The sequence below is a fragment of the Bos mutus genome, chromosome 21 (genome assembly GCF_027580195.1).
Source record: "Bos mutus isolate GX-2022 chromosome 21, NWIPB_WYAK_1.1, whole genome shotgun sequence".
Lineage (NCBI taxonomy): Eukaryota > Metazoa > Chordata > Mammalia > Artiodactyla > Bovidae > Bos > Bos mutus.
In genome coordinates this window covers 59,853,094-59,874,441 of record NC_091637.1, presented here as the reverse complement: position 1 = coordinate 59,874,441, position 21,348 = coordinate 59,853,094, and the positions used below count along the sequence as shown (strand labels likewise).

At 48.5% G+C, this 21,348-nt stretch overlaps 1 protein-coding gene across 1 annotated transcript in view; it reads right to left on the bottom strand.

The window, feature by feature from the left end:
• The window catches only part of C21H14orf132 (chromosome 21 C14orf132 homolog), a 54,485-nt gene extending 33,515 nt beyond the window's left edge, over positions 1 to 20,970 (bottom strand). The window contains exons 1-2 of the mRNA XM_014480788.2: positions 20,938 to 20,970; positions 20,049 to 20,663 (exon numbers count right to left, since the gene is read on the bottom strand). Of these exons, the coding sequence (XP_014336274.2) occupies positions 20,049 to 20,663; positions 20,938 to 20,970 (648 nt within the window). The remainder of the gene's footprint in view (positions 1 to 20,048; positions 20,664 to 20,937) is intronic.
• Positions 20,971 to 21,348: the final 378 nt, after the last annotated feature.

The following is a 21,348-nucleotide window of genomic DNA, read 5'->3' as shown; positions in this document are numbered from 1 at the left end:
TAGCTTGCAAACAAGGTAAAATTTCAGACCCTTCACAGCTCTTGACATATCTGTGCTGAAGTTCAAAAAAATCAGTTGCACAAATTCTGGGAGAACTGCTGAAGAGTAGCACTCAGGAAAGATGGACCTGTCATTCAGTGTTCAGTGGCCATATTAATGGGTATATCAGAGCTAGATCCAAGGAGGTGATAGATTCTTCTAGAGCATCATGTCTTGTTCTGAGGAGAAGACAGACTAGACTCTGACCTTGTGAAGATTCCAGAGAGATAAGTCATTTGGAAAAACAGTTGAAGGAAACGGCCACATTTAATTAAAAAAAAAAAAAGGATGATGCAGGAGGAGGATTACAGGATGATGGTTCAAACATAATAATTATTATCGGGACTTAAGTAATTCTGTACAGTTTTACATTAATCATCTCATTTCATTCTCCTGCCTATGCTGTGAGATAGGTGATACTATTCCCATTTAACAGACAGAAAAATCGAGGCTCTAAGAAGTTAAGCATCTCCCTGCAAGTCACGAGGGGCAGAGTCAGGCCTGGAACTTGGGCATTCGGCCTCCCCATCTCAGATGCTCTCTGTGGCCATAGACAGTCACAGAACAGGCTACCAAGTGCAGATAGGATGAGACTCTCTTTCGAGGACCAATGGGCAGAATTAAAGGGAAGATGATTTTTGACTCGAGAGGAAGTTCATAGTGAGGAAGGCCCATTTACTGACCCCTTACCATGTGCCACATTACCATACTGAAGGCTCAAAATCCTGACTGATCATAACACAGTGACCGTCATCCTGCTGCACAGCTGAGAATGCCGGGGCTTCGAAAAAATGGGGTGATTTTCCCAGATGCAAAGTGGCAGGGCCATGTTTGAGCCCAAGGCTACCTGCCTCCCATGGAAGTCACTGCCTTGTGAGGTGGTGTGAGCTCCCCGTGATGAAGATACACAGAGGGTGACTCAACCTTCCCAGGAATGCTGGGGAGGGAAGCTGGCATTTCATGGCAGATCTGCCCAGGTTACCTGGCCAGGGTTCTAGAGTGATGCTAACACACGAGTGAGAACTCATACACACTCGGCTGAGGCAGGAGGTGCCCTGGGGTGGAGAAAGAAGGTGGCAGATGTAATTGAAGATAAATTTGAGCACGTGCTGAGGGTCCTCGATGCTGCACAAGCCCTCTGTGAGGGCCCATCACACACGCATTTCAGAGAGGGTAGCGAGGCTCAGAGAGCCCGAGGGTCTGGCCCAAAGTCACCCAGGCAGGAAGGGCTAAGACAGGCTATCTTGAGCTGAATGAAAAACCCTAGTCCTGGGCCCCACAGGTGGCAGACACTCTGCAGGGGCCAAGGGAGGGTGCTGGGGCCTGGGAGTTTGAAGGACGAGGTGCAGGGTGCAGCGGCAAGATTGGGTGTTGTCACTAACCGGCACCTTCGGGGAAGGCGCGATGCAGCCAAGAAGCAAGGGCCCAGAGGCTGATGCAGCACATGGTTTTCTACCCAGCTCAGGCTTGTATTGATTCCTTGCTCTCTTTTGATTCATTTATTATTTATTAACCAGCTCTGGCCCTGGGACTAGGCAGCAGCAACCCTGGCATAAATGAAACACAAACGTTTGTCTTCAGGGAACCTCAGACATAGGGATGCTCTGATGGAGACCAGGACGGAGTCTCAGTGGCTCAGAAGAGGAAAGAGGGCTGATCCCTTCCAGAGGGAGCAAGCCTCCCCTCCCCAGCCCTTCGCAGGCTCTTTCAGCCTCCTGTGGGCTCTGCCTTTGCCTCTGGTGCCAGCCTGTTTGAGCTCTGGAAGAGCTTGCTTCAGCCACAATCCACTCTGCCCACACAGGCCCCAGGGAAGGAAGACCTAGGCTAATAGCAGGCTAGGCTGCAGAGGTTTGTGACACAGACTCACACCTGCTTGGGGCTCGGGTCCCTCTCCACTTTCCACTTCAACACTCTGCAATCCATCAGCTGCCACTCAGCATTGGCACCCAGGCCCTGGGCTCAGATCCAGCTTGTCTTAGTCCTTCCTGCCTAGTGACTTTGGGCCAGACCCTCGGGCTCTCTGAAATGGGCACGTGATAGCCCTGCTCTCACAGGGGCATCACACAGCACAGATCCTGGCCCTCAGCAGGTGCTCAAGTTCACCAACACCACCTGCCCCTTCTTCTTCCACCCGAGGGTGGATCCTGCCTCACCTGTGAGCCTGAGACTGAATGTGAAAGACTCGTGAAAGCAAAAGTATTAGTCGCTCAGTCGTGTCCATCTCTTTGCCACCCCATGGACTGTAGCCCGCCAGGCTCCTCTGTCCATGGAATTCTCCAGGCAAGAATACTGGAGTGGTTGCCATGCCCTCCTCCAGGGGATCTTCCCTATCCAGGGATCCAACCCGGGTTCTCCTGCATTGCAGGCAGATTCTTTACCATCTGAGCCACCAGGGAAGCCCATGTATTTAATTCATGCTCACATGATGTTGGTGAGGGTGACAGAGATGACAGAGGCTGGTGATAGCTTCTTTTTGGCTCCTTGACATCCCCCAACATAAGACAGGAGATGTTCCGGGCATGCTGCCTGCATCCCACCCGCCCCCTCTACCTGATTGATGTGGTTGCTGGGATACGCAGCGGGGCCCAGGTGGAATCTCCGGTGGGAGTGAAGAAGGGCTGGCAGGATGTCAGGGAGCAGGCAGAAGATGCAGGCGGCAGAGCCTCAGCTCAGGGCAGAGAGGCGGGGGTGCAGGGGGCTGGGGAATGCATTAGTCACCTCCCTGAGGTCCCCCTCAAAGCTGCTGGAAGCCAAGCCTTAATACATTTCTAATCACCTCCGAGAGCTCTGTGTTGAGGAGATGGATAAGGAGCTGTAATGGGGTCTGGAGAGGACTAACAGTTTCGGCTGCTGGCTGCTACCCTGGGTGGGCCTGGGGCTGGAGCAACCTGCTCCCCACCCCCTCACTTTCATCCTCCCAGGGAAGGAGGCTCCTCCAAGTCTAGGTCCCTGGGATGGAGGCGAGAGGGAACTGGCCCTGCTCATTAGGCTGCCCAACTCCCAGCTGCAATACTCAAGCCCTGGATGACAACCTGGCTCTCTCAACATCCTGTGGAGTATTCTGTCACAGGACTTGCTGAAGGAACGCAAGCAGCAGAGTGGTGCAGAAAGGAACTAACTGGGGCAGTCCAGGCACGTTCTGGCCAAGTCTGGTATCAGAGACTCACCTGTGAGGTTACATTTTACAGCACTCACAAGAGAGATGTGCAGATCAAGGTTCCACAGCGGGGACCAGATTCAGACTTAGCACTATACTACTCTTCCCCCGAAGGGAGGAAAGGAGTAGGGGTGGAACATACTTGTTAAAAACACAGGGGTAAGAAAATTCTGCTTCCAGCCAAGATGGAGTAACAGGGACTAGACTTACCCTCCCAAGGGAAACAATAAAAAAGAACAAAACGCGGGGAAATGTTTTCCAAGACACTGGATATCAGGCAGTGAGGGACAGTGACCTTGACAGATGGGAAGCAAGGCAAGAAAGCCCCGCCGTTAGACTGTGTTTACCGCCTGCGAAGTTTCCAGGCAGCGGAGCAGGAAAGGGGAATCCAGGCAGAGCCTGGTGGACTCTGGCATTGAAGAGATGGGACTGAGCATCTGGGGAGCCTGGGGGCAGCTGGAGAACCAGGAGGCAGAGGGTGGAGAGGAGAGAGCTGGACAGAGATCTGTAAAAAGACCACTCAAACATTTAGCAGAGGACTGGTGAGCACAGGTGTGTGACGAAAACACCCAAGGCAGCATAAAGAATCACCAGAAAAGATGACAGGGAATAATGCCTGGCATTCATACAGGCCAGAAATAGTATCTGTTTCCACCAGCCATTTTGAAAACTCTCATAATTCACAGGGTATTGAGAAGAACACTCAGAGCAGCCTCACCTCGGTAATGGGAAAATATTACTCTTGGACTAAAAATGGCTCTGGTCCTGCCTAACACATCTTAAAAGCAAGACCCAAAAGGATCAAACTGTTTCCAAGTAATATAAGTGCATCTCAGAACAAACCTTGAGAATATTTACAGGACTACGAAAACATCTAGCATCCAACATGGTGAAATTCACAATGTTTGGCACCCAATCAAAAATTATCAGGCATGAAAAGCAGCAGGAAGATGTGATTCATGAGAAGGAAAAGCTATCAATCAAAACCAGCCCAGAGCTGAAGCAAATTTAGAACCAGTATATGAGGACATTTGAACATTGTTATAATGGTATCCCATATGTTCAAAGGGCTGTGGGAAAAACTGAACATGTTCAGAAGAGGATGAAAATATTTTTAAAAAGACCCAAGTTAAACCTCTAGACATGAGAACTACAATGTCGGAGGTAAAAAATACACTGAATGGGATTAGCAAAGATTAGATATTAACAAAAAAAATGTTGGTGAACTTTAAAGACACATCAGTAACAATTATCCAAAATGAAACACGAACAGAAAAAAAGATTTTAAAAAAGTGAACAATCATCAGGGAGTTGTGAGACTATATTAGTTAGCATAATAAACGGTATGGACCTGACAGAAGCAGAAGATATTAAGCAGAGGTGGCGAGAATACACAGAAGAACTATATAAAAAAGATCTTCATGACCCAGATAATCACAGTGGTATGATCACTCACCTAGAGCCAGACATCCTGGAATGAGAAGTCAAGTGGGCTTTAGGAAGCATCACTATGAACAAAGCTAGTGGAGGTGATGGAATTCCAGTTGCGCTATTTCAAATCCTAAAAGATGATGCTGTGAAAGTGCTGCACTCAATATGCCAGCAAATTTGGAAAACTCAGCAGTGGCCATGGGACTGGAAAAGGGCAGTTTTCATTCCAATTCCAAAGAAAGGCAATGCCAAAGAATGCTCAAACTACCGCACAATTGCACTCATCTCACACGCTAGTAAAGTAATGCTCAAAATTCTCCAAGCCAGGCTTCAACAGTACGTGAACCATGAACTAGCAGATGTTCAAGCTGGTTTTAGAAAAGGCAGAGGAACCAGAGATCAAATTGCCAACATTCGCTGGATCATGGAAAAAGCAAGAGAGTGCCAGAAAAACATTTATTTCTGCTTTATTGACTATGCCAAAGCCTTTGGCTGTGTGGATCACTTCAAACTGTGGAAAATTCTGAAAGAGATGGGAATACCAGACCACCTGACCTGCCTCTTGAGAAATCCGTATGCAGGTCTGGAAGCAACAGTTAGAACTGGACATGGAACAATAGACTGGTTCCAAATAGGAAAAGGAGTACGTCAAGGCTATATATTGTCACCTTGCTTATTTAACTTATATGCAGAGTACATCATGAGAAATGCTGGGCTGGATGAAGCACAAGCTGGAATCAAGATTGCTGGGAGAAATATAAATAACCCATAGGCAGATGACACCACCCTTATGGTAGAAAGTGAAGAAGAACTAAAGAGCCTCTTGATGAAAGTGAGAGAGGAGAGTGGATAACTTGGCTTAAAGCTCAACATTCAGAAAACGAAGATCATGGCATCTGATCCCATCACTTCATGGGAAATAGATGGGGAAGCAGTGGAAACAGTGTCAGACTTTATTTTTTTGGGCTCCAAAACCACTGCAGATGGTGACTGCAGCCATGAAATTAAAAGATGCTTGCTCCTTGGAAGAAAAGCTATGATCAACCTAGACAGCATATCAAAAAGCAGAGATATTACTTTGCCAACAAAGGTCCATCCAGTCAAGGCTATGGTTTTTTCAGTAGTCATGTATGGATGTGCGATATGGACTATAAAGAAAGCTGAGTGCCGAAGAATTGATGCTTTTGAACTGTGATGTTGGAGAAGACTTTTCAGAGTCCGTTGGACTGCAAGGAGATCCAACTGGTCCACCCTAAAGGAGACCCGTCCTGTTGTGTTCATTGGAAGGACTGATGTTGAAGCTGAAACTCCAATACTTTGGCCATCTGATGCCAAGAGCTGACTCATTTGAAAAGACCCTGATGCTGGGAAAGATTGAAGGCAGGAGGAGAAGGGAACAACAGAGGATGGGATGGGTGGATGGCATCACTGACTCAGTGGAGATGAGTTTGGGTAACTCCGGGAGTTGGTGATGGACAAGGAAGCCTAGCGTGCTGCGATTCACGGGGTTGCGAAGAGTCGGACACGACTGAGTGACTGAACTAAACTGAATATACATATAAATAGAACCACCAAAGGAGAAAAGAGAGAGGGAGGAACAGAAAAATGTGTAAAGAAATAATAGAAAACTCAGAATAGAGTAGTAAAAGAATAATAATCTAATTAAAAATGAGCAATGACCTGAATAGGCATTTTTCCAAAGAAGATATTCAAATGGCTAACAGGAACATGAAAAGGTGTTTAACATCACAGAGCATCAGGGAAATGAAAAGCAGACCACAGTGAGACATCACCTTGTGCTTATTAGAATGACTAGTACCAAAACAGAAATAACAAGTGTTGCTGAGGATGTGCAGAAAATAGGTTACTTGTGCACCTCTAATGGGAACGTAAATTGGTTCAGCCACTATGGAAAACAGCACAGGGATTCAAACATTAAATTAAAAATTTAATTAAATTAATTAATTTAATTAATAAAATTAAGTTGTATATTACTACTACTAAGTCGCTTCAGTCGTGTCCGACTCTGTGCGACCCCATAGATGGCAGCCCACCAGGCTCCCCCATCCCTGGGATTCTCCAGGCAAGAACACTGGAGTGGGTTGCCATTTCCTTCTCCAATGCAGGAAAGTGAAATGTGAAACTGAAGTCACTCAGTCGTGTCCGACCCTCAGCGACCCCATGGACTGCAGGCTTCCAGGCTCCTCCGTCCATGGGATTTTCCAGGCAAGAGTACTGGAGTGGGTTGCCACTTCTTACTCCAGGGGATTTTCCCAACCCATGGATCAAACCCACATATCCTGCATCTCCTGCATTGGAAAGTCAATTCTTTGTCACTAGCACCATCTCGGAAGCCCCAAGTGTGTGTACATATATTATTAGTAATATAATTATATAATATATATATATATATATAATTCAGACATTGAAAAAGAAGGAAATCTTGTCATTTGAGACACATTGGAAGGACTTTGAGGGCATCATGCTAAGTGAAACAAACCAGATAGAGAAAGACAAATACTGTATTATCTCTCTTATACATAGAATCTTGAAAAAAAAAAACACAAACAAACATATAAACAGAGCAGACTGGTGCTTTCCAAAGGCAGGTGGCTGGGGAACTGGATGAAGTTAGTTAAAAAGTACAGACTTTCAGTTACAAGATAAATAAGATAAATAAGCTCTGGAGATGTAATGTCAAGGACAGTGACTATAGTTAGCAATACTGCATTGTATATACAAACGTTGCTAAGACAGTAGATCTTAGAAGTTCTCATCCCAAGAAAAACAGAACTGTAAATATGTGAATTGGCAGATGTTAACTAAACTCATTGTGGTAATCTTTTTTGCAATATATACATGTATGAAATCATCGTGTTGTACACCCTAAAAGTATGCAATGTCATATGCCAACTATATCTTAATAAAACTGGGAGGAGGGGAGAGAAAGAATGGCAGAGAACTTTCTCAACTGTGATGAAAAGTATAAACTCACAGATACAAGAAGCTCCCAAACCCTAAAGATGAGCAGCATGAAGAAAACTACACTAAGGTACATTATAATGAAAGCGCCCAAAATCAATAAGGAGAAAACTGTGAACAGCTAAAGGGGCGGAAAAAAGCACATTATGCTGGAAGAAACAGGATAAGGATGGTAGCAGATTTCTCAGTGGAACGAGTGGAAGCAGGAAGATGGTGGAACAATATTTTTAAAACACTGAAAAACAGTCAACTTAGAATTCTATGCTCAGTAAAAACTAAGTATTCAAATAGGAAAGCCAGGGGACGTCCCTGGTGCACTTTCAGTGCAGGGAGCCCTGGTTCAGTCCCCGGTCGGGGAATGAGATCCCGTCTGCTGCAACTAACGAGTTCACAAACTGCAGCTACAGATCCTGCGTGAGGCAGCAAGCATCACAGATCCCACACGCTGCAGCCAACACAGGCTCAGCCAAATACACAAATGCATTCAAACAAATACGAAAGCCAAAAAAAGACATGTTTCCCCAGACATACAAAAGCTGAAAGAATCCATCACCAGCGTTTCGCACTACTAGAAATGCGGAAGTCTTTTAGGCAGAAAGAAAATGATAATGCATGGAAATACGGATCTACACAAAGCAATAAAGAGCACTGGAAATAGTACCCATATGGGAAAATATGTAAGTTTTTTCCTTACTATTTAAATCCCTTTAAAAGGTAACTGACTTAAAAAAAATAGTAACAATGTAACATGAGGTTTAAAACATATGTAGAAATGAAATGTGCAAAGTTAATTTAATACCACAAAAGCTGAGAGGGGAGAAATAGAAGTGTATTGTTATACGGTTCTTGCACTGCATGTTAAGTGGCATAATACCACTTGTAGATAGACTGTGATAAGCTAAAGATAAATCCTATAAAAGCAACCACCAAAATAACAAAACAGTTACAGCTAATAGGCCAAGAGAGGAGATAACATGGGGAGAATTAAATTCTCATTGAATCCAAAAGAAGAAAGAGAGGGAAAGGGAAACAAAGAACAGACGGGACCAATAGGAAACAGTGAGATAGATAGGAAATTTAAACCCAACTATGAAGACAATCGGGCTTCCCTGGTGGCTCAGATGGTAAAGAATATGATGGCACCCTACTCCAGTACTCTTGCCTGGAAAGTCCATGAACAGAGGATTGCAGTCCACGAGGTCGCTAAGAGTTGGACACAACTGAGCGACTTCACTTTGACTTTTCACTTTCATGCACTGGAGAAGGAAATGGCAACCCACTCCAGTATTCTTGCCTGGAGAATCCCAGGGACAGGAAAGCCTGGTGAGCTGCCATCTATGGGGTCGCACAGAGTCAGACACGACTGAAGCAACTTAGCAGCAGCAGCAGCAGCAGTGCAGGAGACCTGGGTTCAATCCCTGGGTCCAGAAGATCCCCTAGAGAAGGGAATGGCTACCCACTACAGTATCCTTGCCCAGAAAATTCCATGGACAGAGGAGCCTGGTGGACTACAGTCCATGGGGTCACAAAGAGTCAGACAGGTCTGAGTGACTAACACTTTCACTTTTCATATAGACGATTACATTAAATATAAGTGGTTTACACACACTCCAGTCAGAAGGCAGAGATTATGAGACTGGATTTAAAAAAATAAGCTGAAGAGGCACAGAGATCTGAGTCTGAATTCTTCCAGTGGCCCTGGGCATGTGACTTTGCCTCACTAAGCCTCAGTTTCTTCACCTATAAAATGGACCTTAAAATGGCCTATTCCTTGGGGCTGTCATAGGATTAGGAAGTAAGATTCTACGTCTTATTCAACCCAGGGTCTGCCTGGTACTTCCTGACCATTTGATAAAGGGCAGCAATGTAAAGCAACTGAGCACAAGTTGAGAAGGTACTGTGACATCTTGAGAGAAGAGAATCAGAGTGGAGTAAACAGAGATGGGTTTCCATCATCTCAGAGTAGAAAGAGCTGGGTTCAGACCCCCCAAAGCTGGGCAGAGCAGACAGCAGGTGCTCCACAAACACTCAAGTGTTCAGTTGGAAATGTGCAATCCATCTCCAAATGTCCTGGCTCTCTCAGCTCTGGGAACTGCAATTGTTTCAAGTCAGATGGAATATCCTGACTCTTAGCACACTATCCAGAAATTTGGTCTACAAAACTTATTACAGATTTTTACATCTTCCTTAACTTCTCATTACACTGCTGCAAAACTGTAGCACTATATGCTCTCCTGAGGCAAGTCTAATTAAAATGATAAAATATTTAAATCTTTTAAATGACAATTCAAAGCACACGAAGACAAGCCCTTTGGTTAAAAACATCTGAGATGATAGACAATTTGTATTTTAATGATAATTCTTGCTTAAAGAAAAAGGAGCAGTCACTGGCTGTGGAAAACATTTTCTAAGCAGCAGACTTCCAGACTCCCTAGAATTCTCTGGGCAGCGCGTGCCTCCTCTGGGGAGGGGAAACTTCTGCTGGCTTCCTGCAGATCTTTCAGAATGCTCCCTCAGGCCTTTGAGTATAGCTATGACCATTTCAAGAGATAACAGACTCATCTCTTCAGCTTGACCAGAAGCCTTTTGTGGGTTTTTTTTTTTCCCTTCTGTGAAAAATGATTAAAATACAAACTAACTGTGAGCATCTCCAAGTCCCAGGGGAGGCAGGGTGGGAGAAGAGGGGATGGAAGTGGATGTATCAGCATCTCAGCTACGATTAGATCATGCGTCTGTCTTCTAGAAAGACCCACCCAAGGGAAGATCCATCCAGATGTGACTGTGTCTTCCCACCAGCAAGGACAAGCTTCTAATAGCTGGGCTACGGAGGGAGACAGCGGTGGGGAGGCCCATGGTCCTCAAACCCAGGAAGCCCCCTCAAGTCTCCCCAGTAGGCAGTGACCCTCCTTTCCTAGGTTTCACAGCCCTTTGCCCTCCATAAAGCAAAAAACTGACTGTCACTTGCAGCGATGTGGATGGACCTAGAGGTTGTCACACTGAGTGAAATAAGTCAGACAGAGAAGGAAAAACAGTGGACAAGGTCTCTTATACGTGGAAGCAAAAAAAAAAGTGATCACGAACTTACAAAACAGAAAGAGACTCACAGACTTAGAGAACAAACTTATGGTTGACTGGGGGAAGGATGGGGATAAGGTATTGTTAGGGAGTTTGGGAAGGTCATGTACACACTGCTATGTTTAAAATGCATAACCAACAAGGACCTACTGTATAGCACACGGAACTCTGCCCAGTGTTATGTGGCAGCCGGGATGGGAGGGGGTTTAGGGGAGAACGGATACCTGTACATGTAGGGCTGAGTTCTTTCACCGCGTACCTGAAACTGGCACAGCATTGTTAGTCGCTATACCCCAGTGCAAAATAGAAAGTTAAACCATTAATTTTAAAAATTAAAACAAATATAAAAAATAAACTTAGCATGTAATTAATATCAAAACAAACCAAAATAACTTACTGTCTTTCTAGTTAGTACCTAATAGGCTGAACGATAAGAAATTGTCACTTTGTAGGTCAAAATGGTCAAATATCAGCAACTTCATATGGTTCAGCCTGATAAAGTTTTGGTCTAGTTACTTAGCAATAATCTACTTCTCTCCTGGGCTTGGAAATGTACAAGGTGTTGCCAAGCTCTACACACATCTGTCTAGTCTAGAGATCCTTACTGCACTGGCAGTCCCAGGATGAATCCAGTTCACAAACCTATTCTGTTTGGTCCGGGTGTAGCCTGCCTCCAAAGATGTCTGCCATCCATCCTTTCCCCCCGGGTGTGTGTGCTACTTTCTACATGAGAGGTGGATTCTGATTCTCCTGTCCTTCAATCTGGGCTGCACTCAGGATTTTCTTGACCAAATGAATGTGTAGTTTGTGACATTCTGGGACTTCCAAATCTGGAACATAAGAAACTTCGTAGGGTCCCCCTGGGAATGCTGATTGGAGAGGGAAGGCAGTACCAGGCAATGACCCCGAGACCACCATGTGGGGAGGGGTGGGAGGAGCCCCACCTGCCTAAAGAAACATTTGCAGGATGAAAGTCCAAGTGCAGAGAAGGGTCAGGCTGCACAACGGTGTTAGACACACAAGGAAAGCTGTGATGCACGTCTAGACTTCAGCCCCGCGGCCCCAGATGACACCATCAGAGCACAAACTGCCCAGCCCACTTCTTTCCAAATTCTGGTCCCATGAATGAAATGATTGCTTTAAGCCATGAACTAGCTGAAATTATATTGAAGTGAAAGTCGCTCAGTCATGTCTGACTCTTTGCGACCCCATGGACTATACAGTCTATGGAATTCTCTAGGCCAGAATACTGGAGTGAGTGGCCTTTCCTTTCACCAGGGGATATTCCCAACCCAGGGATCGAACCCAGGTCTTCTGCATTGCAGGCGGATTCTTTACCAGCTGAACCACCAGGGAAAGCAATAAGTAATTAAAGCAGATCACTTCATGGTTGGTCGGTTGAATTGGGGGATTAGGCCTGACATAAGCAAGAGTATTGGAGTGGGTTGCCATTTCCTTCTGCAGGGGATCTTCCTGACCCAGGGATCAAACCCAGGTCTCCCGCATTGCAGGCAGATACTTTACCCTCTGAGCCACCAGGGAAGCCCAATAAATACATCACCATGTGTAAAATAGACAACGAGTGGGAACCTGCTGCCTAGCAAGTAGTACCAGTCCGCAGCCTGTTAGGAATCAGGCTGTATAGCAGGAGGTGGGGTGAGCGAGCGAACCTTCACACCTTCATCCGCTGCGCCCCACCGCCGGCAGCCTCCCCCACTCCCACCCCATCCATGGAAACACGGTCTTCCACGAAGCCAGTCCCTGGCGCTGCTGTGTGCAGCACAGGGAGTTCAGCTCGGTGCTCTGTGATGATCTAGAGGGGTGGGGCGGGGAGGGGAAGGAGGGGATATATGTACATATGTAGGTGATTCACTTTGCTGTACAGCAGAAACTAACACAACATTGTAAAGCAATTATATTCCAATTAAGAGAAAGATTTTAATTAGCTGTCGACATTGGAAAATCCAGACTGCTTGGAAGCATCGGCGTTTTCGGTTTTCTTAAAACACCCACAAGCACCTGCAGCCCCCGGCCTGTGTGTCTGCACAGCACGAGCACGCTCCGGGAGCTCAGGGCTGCTACCTGTCCAGGCCAGGACCCTGCCCCAGGTCACCGCAGTCCCCCACCCCATCTTGCTCCACTCCATGAGTCCACCCACCTGGCCCCAGTCCCCTCTTCCCTGCCCGCTGGCTTTATCTCCACTACCCCACGACCTGCTGCTCAGCCCAAAGGAATAAGTGCTTGCACCCCTCATTCCCAACAAGAGACACCGTTCAAGTCCCATCCGTGTCACGTCATTGCCCCAGCCTGGAGGGTCCTCACTCCTTTGTCTACATAACCCGCTATGCATCCTTCAAACTCAGCTCAATTGGGACCTCTGGAAGCCTCCCTGAACCCCTAAGCTGGAGGAGATGCCTCTTCTGGGGTACAGGGCAACTGCGTTTACTCCAGCCTGTCACATTATCACACGGCAGGGCCTGTGACCCTCTGCCCCTCAGTGCTCCAGGGGGAGGGCCTGCCACACAGGAGATGTTTGCTGAATGACTAGATGAACAGTTCCACGAGGAAGGCATTGTGTCCCCATTTCACAGGGGAGAAAACTGAGGTTTAGAGAAGTGATCTTTCCACTGCCTCTCAAAGACCAGGGCTCACTAACACAGGAACCAAGATTGCACTCTTTAGGGATCTTAAGACCCTATTTTAGGGCTTCCCTGGTGGCACAGAGGATACAAATCCTCCTGCCAATGCAGGGGACATGGACTCAATCCCTGGTCCAGGAAGATCCCACATGCCGGGGAGCAACTCAGACCATGGGCCACAACTACTGAGCCTGCGCTCCAGAGCCTGCAGGCCACAGCCACTGAAGCCCACGTGCCTAGAGCCTTCTCAACAAGAGGAGCCACCACAATGAGAAGCCCGAGCACTACAAGGAAAAGTAGCCCCGCTCGTCGCAACTAGAGAAAGCCCATGCAGCAACAAAGACCCAGTGCAACCAAAACATAATAAAATAAATAAAAATTTTAAAAATATGCTATTATAGGTTAAATTATGCCTCCCCCAAAGATATAGTGAAGTCCTAACTCCCAGGACCTGTGAATTTGAACTTACTTGAAACCTAGACAGCATATTCAAAAGCAGAGACATCGCTCTGCCAACAAAGGTCCGTCTAGTCAAGGCTATGGTTTTTCCAGTAGTCATGTATGGACGTGAGAGTTGGACTATAAAGAAAGCTGAGCACAGAAGAATTGATGCTTTTGAACTGTGGTGTTGGAGAAGACTCTTGAGAGTTCCTTGGACTGCAAGGAGATCCAACCAGTCCATCCTAAAGGAGATCAGTCCTGGGTGTTCATTGGAAGGACTGATGTTAAAACTGAAAATCCAATACTTTGGCCACCTGATGCGAAGAGCTGACTCATTTGAAAAGACCCTGATGCTGGGAAAAATTGAAGGCTGGAGGAGAAGGGGGTGACAGAGGATGAGATGGTTGGATGGCATCATCGACTCAATGGACATGAGTTTAGGTAAACTCCGGGAGTTGGTGATGGACAGGGAGGCCTGGCGTGCTGCAGTCCATGGGGTCACAAAGAGTTGGACAGGACTGAGCGACTGAACTGAACTGAAAATAAGATCTATGCAGATGCTCTCAAGTGAGGGTGACATTAGTAGGGTGGGCCTAGTCCAATATGACTAGTGTGCTGAGAAGAGGAAGAGAAGAGACGCAGAGACATGGGGAGAGGGCCAGGTAACCACGGAGGTAGAGACCAGAGTGTGGCTGCCAGCCATGGACACAGTGATTGCAGACCATGAAGCTAAGAGACAGGCTTGGGATTGTCCTCCTGGGAGCCTTCGAAGAGACCACAACCCTGTCAACACCTTGACTTTGGACTTGGAGCCTCCCGAACTGGGAGAGATTACATTTCTGTTGTTTTAAGTTACCCGGATTATGGTCATTTGTTACGGCAGCCATAGGAAATGAATACAGATTTAAGAATTTGTTTCAAAATGTATCTCATCATGATACTTCATGTTCCTTGGAGGCTTGATGATTCCCTGAAGCTGATCCATGGAGGGTCTTGGGTCCCCCCTGTCCCCCAGCACCTGGACTGCTCTGGGACGGGAAGGACAGGTCTGTGGTCAGCAGACGAGGCTCCCTTCCTGGCTCCCCTGCCTGTCAGCCGAACCACTCTTTCTCTCCATCTCCTCCCTGCCTGTACCTTGAGAATAATAAAGGCACCCACTCCGGCTCAAAATGTCCCACCTGTGGCAGGGGTGGTCTGGAAGAAGGGAGAACCTCAATTTTAATTTTTCTTCTTTTAAATTTTATTTACAATACTGTGTTAGTTTCTGCTGTACATCAAAATGATTGAGATATAGATACACAGATAGATAGACAGATAGATATCCTTTTTCATATTCTTTTCCATTAAGGTTCATAACAGTATTGAATATACTTCCCTGTGTTATAACAGTAGGACCTCATTGTTAACCCATTCTCTGCATAATAGTTTGTATCTGCTAATCGCAAATAAGGATCTCTATTTTGGAGCAAGTTCCCATTATTCTGGGCCTCAACATTTGAATTTGCTGAACTGATACTGAAGTGACTTCCAGGGACAACATGGCTTTTTATGACCTAACAGGGACCAGAGAGCCAAAGATTTGCTCCATCCAGAGAGGTGGGAGGGGAACAGCCCTACAGTGTGGGTTTCAGGCCCAGGTCTCAACCTTGACTGCACACTGGGAGCAGCTAGGGGATAACAATAAAATACTGATGCTGGCTCCCAGCTCCAGACTCGGATGGGAGTGTCTAGGGAGGGACCTGGGCAGCAGGACTCTTAAAAGTTTCCAGGTGATTCTAATGGTCGCAACATTTGGGAACTCCGGGGTTTAGATTTGTCACTGTAGGGACAACAGAAGACAAAAATAAAAGTGAGTTCTTATGCCCTAGGCCTGTTTTTTTCTATAGGGGGTCACAACCTAGAAACATGTGAACAGGGCTCCTTGTACCTCTAGTTCATTCCATGTGTTGGCCCAGCACACAGTAGGTCCCTTAAGTGTTCCTTCCCTTTCCTCAGTCTGGCTGTCTCAGTATCTCCACATTTCATGCATGACGGAAGCTCAAGGACTTACTCCAGAGCAAGCGCTCCAAGAGTCCCAGGTAGAAGCTGCAGGTTCCTTACAAGCTCATCTCAGAATGTCACTCACACTACTTGTCTTGGTCAGAAAAGTCACTAAGCCGGGCTCAGATCAAAGGGAGGGACTCAGATCTCCCACCCCCTAATGGGTAGCCAGCAGGCGCCTCCAGGAGGTAGGGAAGGAATGGTTGGGGCCGTTTTTGGAGACAGGCTACCCATTGCCAACACAGGGCTCTGAGGATCGGTCTTCAAGATCTGTGCTTCTCCCCTCCTCCCGGCTACCAGGGGTCTGGGTAGCCTTCCTCTTCTGGCCATCTCTGGCCATAGAAAAACATACACCCCTGTTCACCATTCAACCTTCTAGAATCTCCAGGGACCCAGGGACTGTGTAGAGAGGGGCTGGGGTGTTTTCAGAGTTGTGGAAAAGGACAGCAGAGTGCCTCCAAGGTTCAGGAGCGAGCTGAGTCTTTATGTCTTCAGAACCCGCAGCATCTTCTAAACCCAGACCCACAGCCCCATGTACATGCACTAGGGAGGGTGCATCTGCATAAAAGGATCTGCTGGATAACTGACGTCCACTCTTGTACATCCAACAACAGTGTCTTCTTGATGCTTAACTTCTGAGAGGGGTGTTTATCTAAAATGGTGTGTATCCTCCAGATATTTTTTAAGCCACAAAGAGAAATCATATTTCACAACTTGGCAAAGGGAGAGAGACCTGGGGTTTGGAGTCACAAGGATGTGGTTTCTTCTACTCCATCAGTGACTCAAACAGGTGTGCGCTTTCTACTCCATCCATCCCTCCAGCTCTGGGCTCTGCTGAGGCTGAGGTCTTCCCAGGGCGCTGTTCAGTTAGAGATCATTCGTGCTCAGTCACCTACCATGGCTCCCACTGTCTCCTGCTTCAGTGTGAACTTCTCATCCCAGGCAGTCAGTACCTTCTGCCACCAGGTCCTGGCCTCTCTCTCCCAATTCTACGATACCCCCTACCCTCCAGCTTCCTGGAGGATTCTGTGAATACGTTCTGGGCTTTCCTGTCTCCATGCCTCTCTGCCTTTTTTTTTTTTTTTTTTTTTTTTTTTTTTTTTTGGTCGCACCGCATGGCTTTCAGGATCTTAGCTCCCTGACCAGGGACTGAACCTCAGCCCATGGCAGTGAAAGCACTAGCTCCTAACCACTGGACCGCCAGGGAAGTTCCGTGCCTCTCTGTTTAGAATACCTTTATTCCCAGGCCCACCGGGGGGAATCTGCCTCTAGTTCTCATCCATCAGAACCCCCAGGCTCAAGAACTGACGAGCAGGTGTTCAGGGGCGGGGGCATGTGGCCCCTCCAATTCACTGTCTTTTCCTGTGATCGTCTTTTCGAGTACATACATCTTGTCTTACCCTCTTCCAATCACCTCACAGATGCTTATGGAGGGTCTACTATATGACAGGCATTTTGGTCGCTGTATCTGGGAACGGCCTGGTCTGGCATTCTCCACTGCTCTCCAAGGGTCCAGAAAGAAAATGTACATCCTATTCAAGTGCTCCCCCAGAATCCCCGTCCCAGTGCCTGACACGGAGCTTGGCATCCATCAGGCCAGCACTCAGCATTAGCCGAACAAGTGGATGGAGGCATTCACGTGTCTCTGTCCAACTGCCCCCTGCTGATGTGTGGGGACAGCAGCTTGGTCACACACACACCCACCTGGTGGTCACTGCACACCCACAGCTTGCGCTGAGCACACACTGTGACCAAGCATAAGTGCTGCGGCTGTTGTTGTTCAGTCGCTAAGCTATGTCCAACTCTTTTGAGACCCCATGGACTATAGCTTCCCAGGCTTCCTCTGTCCATGGGATTTTCCAGGCAAGAATACTGGAGCGGGTGGTCATGCCCTCCTCGAGGGGATCTTCCCGACCCAGGGATCGAACCCATGTCTCTTATGCTTCCTGCATTGGCAGGTGAGTTCTTTACCACTGAGCTACCTGGGAAGCTTGGAGAAGAGAAGAGCCATCTGTAAATATGTCTGCCTAGTCCCTTATTTTGTGTCTTTCTCAGGGGGAGGGAAGCAATAAGGTGGAAAATCTAGCAGCTTTGCAAATCCTCAGAGCCAGGTTTGAAACCCATGTTCCTCCTTGCTAATGATGTGTCCTGGGTTACTGTTAACCCAATGAAATTTTTTTTTTTTTGAAATTGTTTTTTAAATGAAGTTGCTTCATTTCATTTAAGTGTGGTATCCCGATCTATAAAATGCAGACAACAATACCAACGTCATAGACTTGTCAGACGTGTTAGAATTTACTATAATCAAGTATGCAAGTGTCCATGTCTGGCACAGAGCAGGTGCTCAGTAAATGTCTTTCCACATTTGATGGCACTTCATGTTTCTGTCCTTGCAGCTAGCTCAGGACTGAGCAGTAACAATGCCCAAACACCTGTCCTCAGAAATAAACTGACCACATTAAACATGAATTGTAAACAAAAAAGAAAAAAACAGAGCTCAACCTCTGAGCAGGCTCTGCCTGTAGGTGTTGAAAAGCCCAGTTTATTTTGTCAAGTTACCATAGCAACTCCTAAAGCTTCAGCCAGTCCTAGGGTTAGCAGTAATCAATTTATCCTGTAACCATGGCAATGTCAGCTGTTTGGTGGGCTCTAGAGGGGATCAGTCGGTAAAGAATCTGCCTGCAGTGCAGGAGACTGGGGTTCAATCCCAGGGTTTGATCCCGGGATCGGGAAGATCCCCTAGAGGAGGAAATGGCAACCCACTCCAGTATTCTTGCCTGGAAAATCCCATGGACAGAGGAGCCTGGGGGGCTATAGTCCACGAGGTTGCAAGAGTCGAACACGACTTAGCAACTAAACCACGAGAGGGGGAGGCAGAGGTACATTGTGTGAGCCCCTCTCCCCTGCAGAAATAAACGTGGTGAAGTCTCATCAGTCACCACACAGCTACCATCACCACTGCCTAAAATGATGTCCATGAGACAATATTTCTAAACATGCATTTAGAAATAAGAGATAGAAAATTAGGCAAAAAAAGACAAGCATGGCTCATGAAAGCAACTGGCATTATGGAAAACCTGTAAAGAGGCTGCCAAGAGCTGGAATCTGGGTTCCCTTTAGCCAACCTGGGGAATTCTGCACCCATTATCACCTGCATTGGGGACTCACTGTCCCCATAGCCTAGGTTGTGCTGTTACTTTTTAAAGAGGCCTCCACCAGGGTGAAGTTTGGGGGGAAAGGGAGATATCCTCTGAAACGCCATTCCCTGGAAAAGTAAACAGCAGCCAGCGGGGCTCCTGCCACATACCCAGGGGACAAAGGGAACCTGGGGGTCCTTCTTGCCACTGGACTCTCAACATAACCAACCTGGCAGAAGGTGCAACGTCTGAACTCGGTACATGGGGACTTACTCCCCAACCCAAACGCGGTGAACCTTCCCGAGAACCAGACTGCAACTCCGAAAGGCCACAGACAGCTCTGGAAAGCAGGCGTTTGCCTTTGTTCTGGCTTCACAGTTAAGGCACAAAACGACACTCCACGATCAAGGCTCCGGGGGATTCTCCTGGAGCAAAACCAAGCGATGAGAGGTCATCTGTTTTGTCTGCCACTGGGAACCTGTTCTGTGCCGAGGAAAGAACAATCGCGCCCGGCACTCAAGGCTACAGACTCAGCACGAAGCAAAACAAGGATAGAGCCGCTGCTGTACTCTAAGCTCTGGCTCTTGGCGGGTCACATAGCGGGTCTCGCCGCCTTCTTCGGGCTACAGTCTGTGGTCTCCATCAAAGGCGAGAAAAGTGAGGTGGGAGGCGCCGGAGGTCAGAGCAAGTGGCAGGTTACCCGGCGCCTCGGAAAGAAACAGAATGGGGAAGAGCCAGGTTGCCTGCCCAACCCGGGCTCGCACGATCTGGGGCTGCCTCGCCTTGAAGGGCTCTGGGGCAACGGAAGGGGGACCCCGCAGGTTGGGGATGGGCCGGGAGAGGACTGCTGCCCAGGCCCCGAGCTCAGGTCGACGCGGGGAGCTCAGGCCGGCCCCACCCCTGGGAGCCGCGCTCGCAGCCCCAGACGCGCGCACCAGGTGGCGATGCCAGCTCCGGACAAAGGACCGGGACTCGGATCGCCGGCGGGCGCCACCTCCTGGCCTGACCCCTCCCGGCGCGCCCAGCCCCGGAGGGGAGGGCGAGACCGTGGCCCCGAACCTGCTCAAACTTGGCTGCCCGAGGCGCGCGTGGAAGGCGACCCCTTACCTGTGCGGCCATAAAGGACAGATCCATGGTGTCGCTGCTGCCGCCCGCGCTCGAGTCCTCGCTGTCGCTGCCGCTGCTGTCCAGCCGCCCGCACAGCTGGCCAGAGAAGGCCACGCAGCGAGCAGGGGTTCTTGAAACCGCGCGGCACCCTCGGCAGCTGGGTGGTGGCGGCCGGTCCCGAGCCCGCGCGGTGCCCTGCTCTGGCTCTGAGCTTTCGGCTGGTGGAGGGCGGGTGGGGGGCTTGGAGCCTGGGGGCGGGGCGGGGCTCGGGCTGGGCGGGGGAACTGGACGCCCCTCCACGTGACCGCTCCCAGCCCCGCCCCCGAGGGCGGGACTCGGCGGAACCCCTGGAGCGCTCCCACTCGCTTCCCTGCGGGGAGGGGTGCGAAGAAGTGGGCACAGGGGTCTGCTGAGGCCCGAGGTCCCGTGTCTGGTCCTTGCAAGAGCCAGCGCTGAATCCGAGTCCAGCGCCCTGGGCACCCTGCCCCGTGCTGTGGTGCCCAAGCCCCAGGGGCGGCCAGCAGGGCTTTTATGGGGCTGGCTCGCCAGGGTCAGGGTTAACAGATTTTTGTGCCAACCCTGTGCCCAGAGTCCAGTGTCCTGGGGACTCTGAAGCTGGTCAGAAGGAGGTTTAAATCATAGCTCTGCTTTTGCCGTTTGGGCAAGGGAGTGGCTTTCTGAGCCTGGGTTTCATCGTCTGTAAAAGGAAGAAAACAAGCAGAGAATTTAATGAGATCATGTATCTGGGACATAGTGTCTTCAATAAATGTGAGCTTCAACGTGGCTAATAGCAGAACGGAGACTCAGCTGTGAATGATGCCTTCTAGAATTGCACAGTGTGCACCTCGCACAACTGATACCTTACGGCTCTGTTTCTATCTTTCCTTACCTTCAACAATATCCCAAGCTGAGCCCATGCCATAGCTCAGATGAGGATGGTAGCAGAGATGCCAGAAGGGGCTTATCCCTTGTGTGTGCATGTCTGTGTGATACCCTGACCTGGTGGCTGGAACACAGACGAGAAGGTGGGAGTTTTGTCCTTCTCAAAGGGCTCCCTGGTAGGGAATAGGCTGTGTGTTACCTGTGCTGCCACCTGTGCCGAGTCCTTGCTGCTGCTGCTGGTTCTGGTCCAGCTGCCTGCACAGCTGTCCTGGAGAAGGTCATGCAAGGAACAAGCCTCCTCCCCCCAACACACACACACCCTGCCACTCCCGACCCCCGACCCCATGGTGGCAGCACAGACCACAGTTTAGCAAGGGAATGGGACCAGCGCCTTACTGACAATGTTCTGTGCCACCAA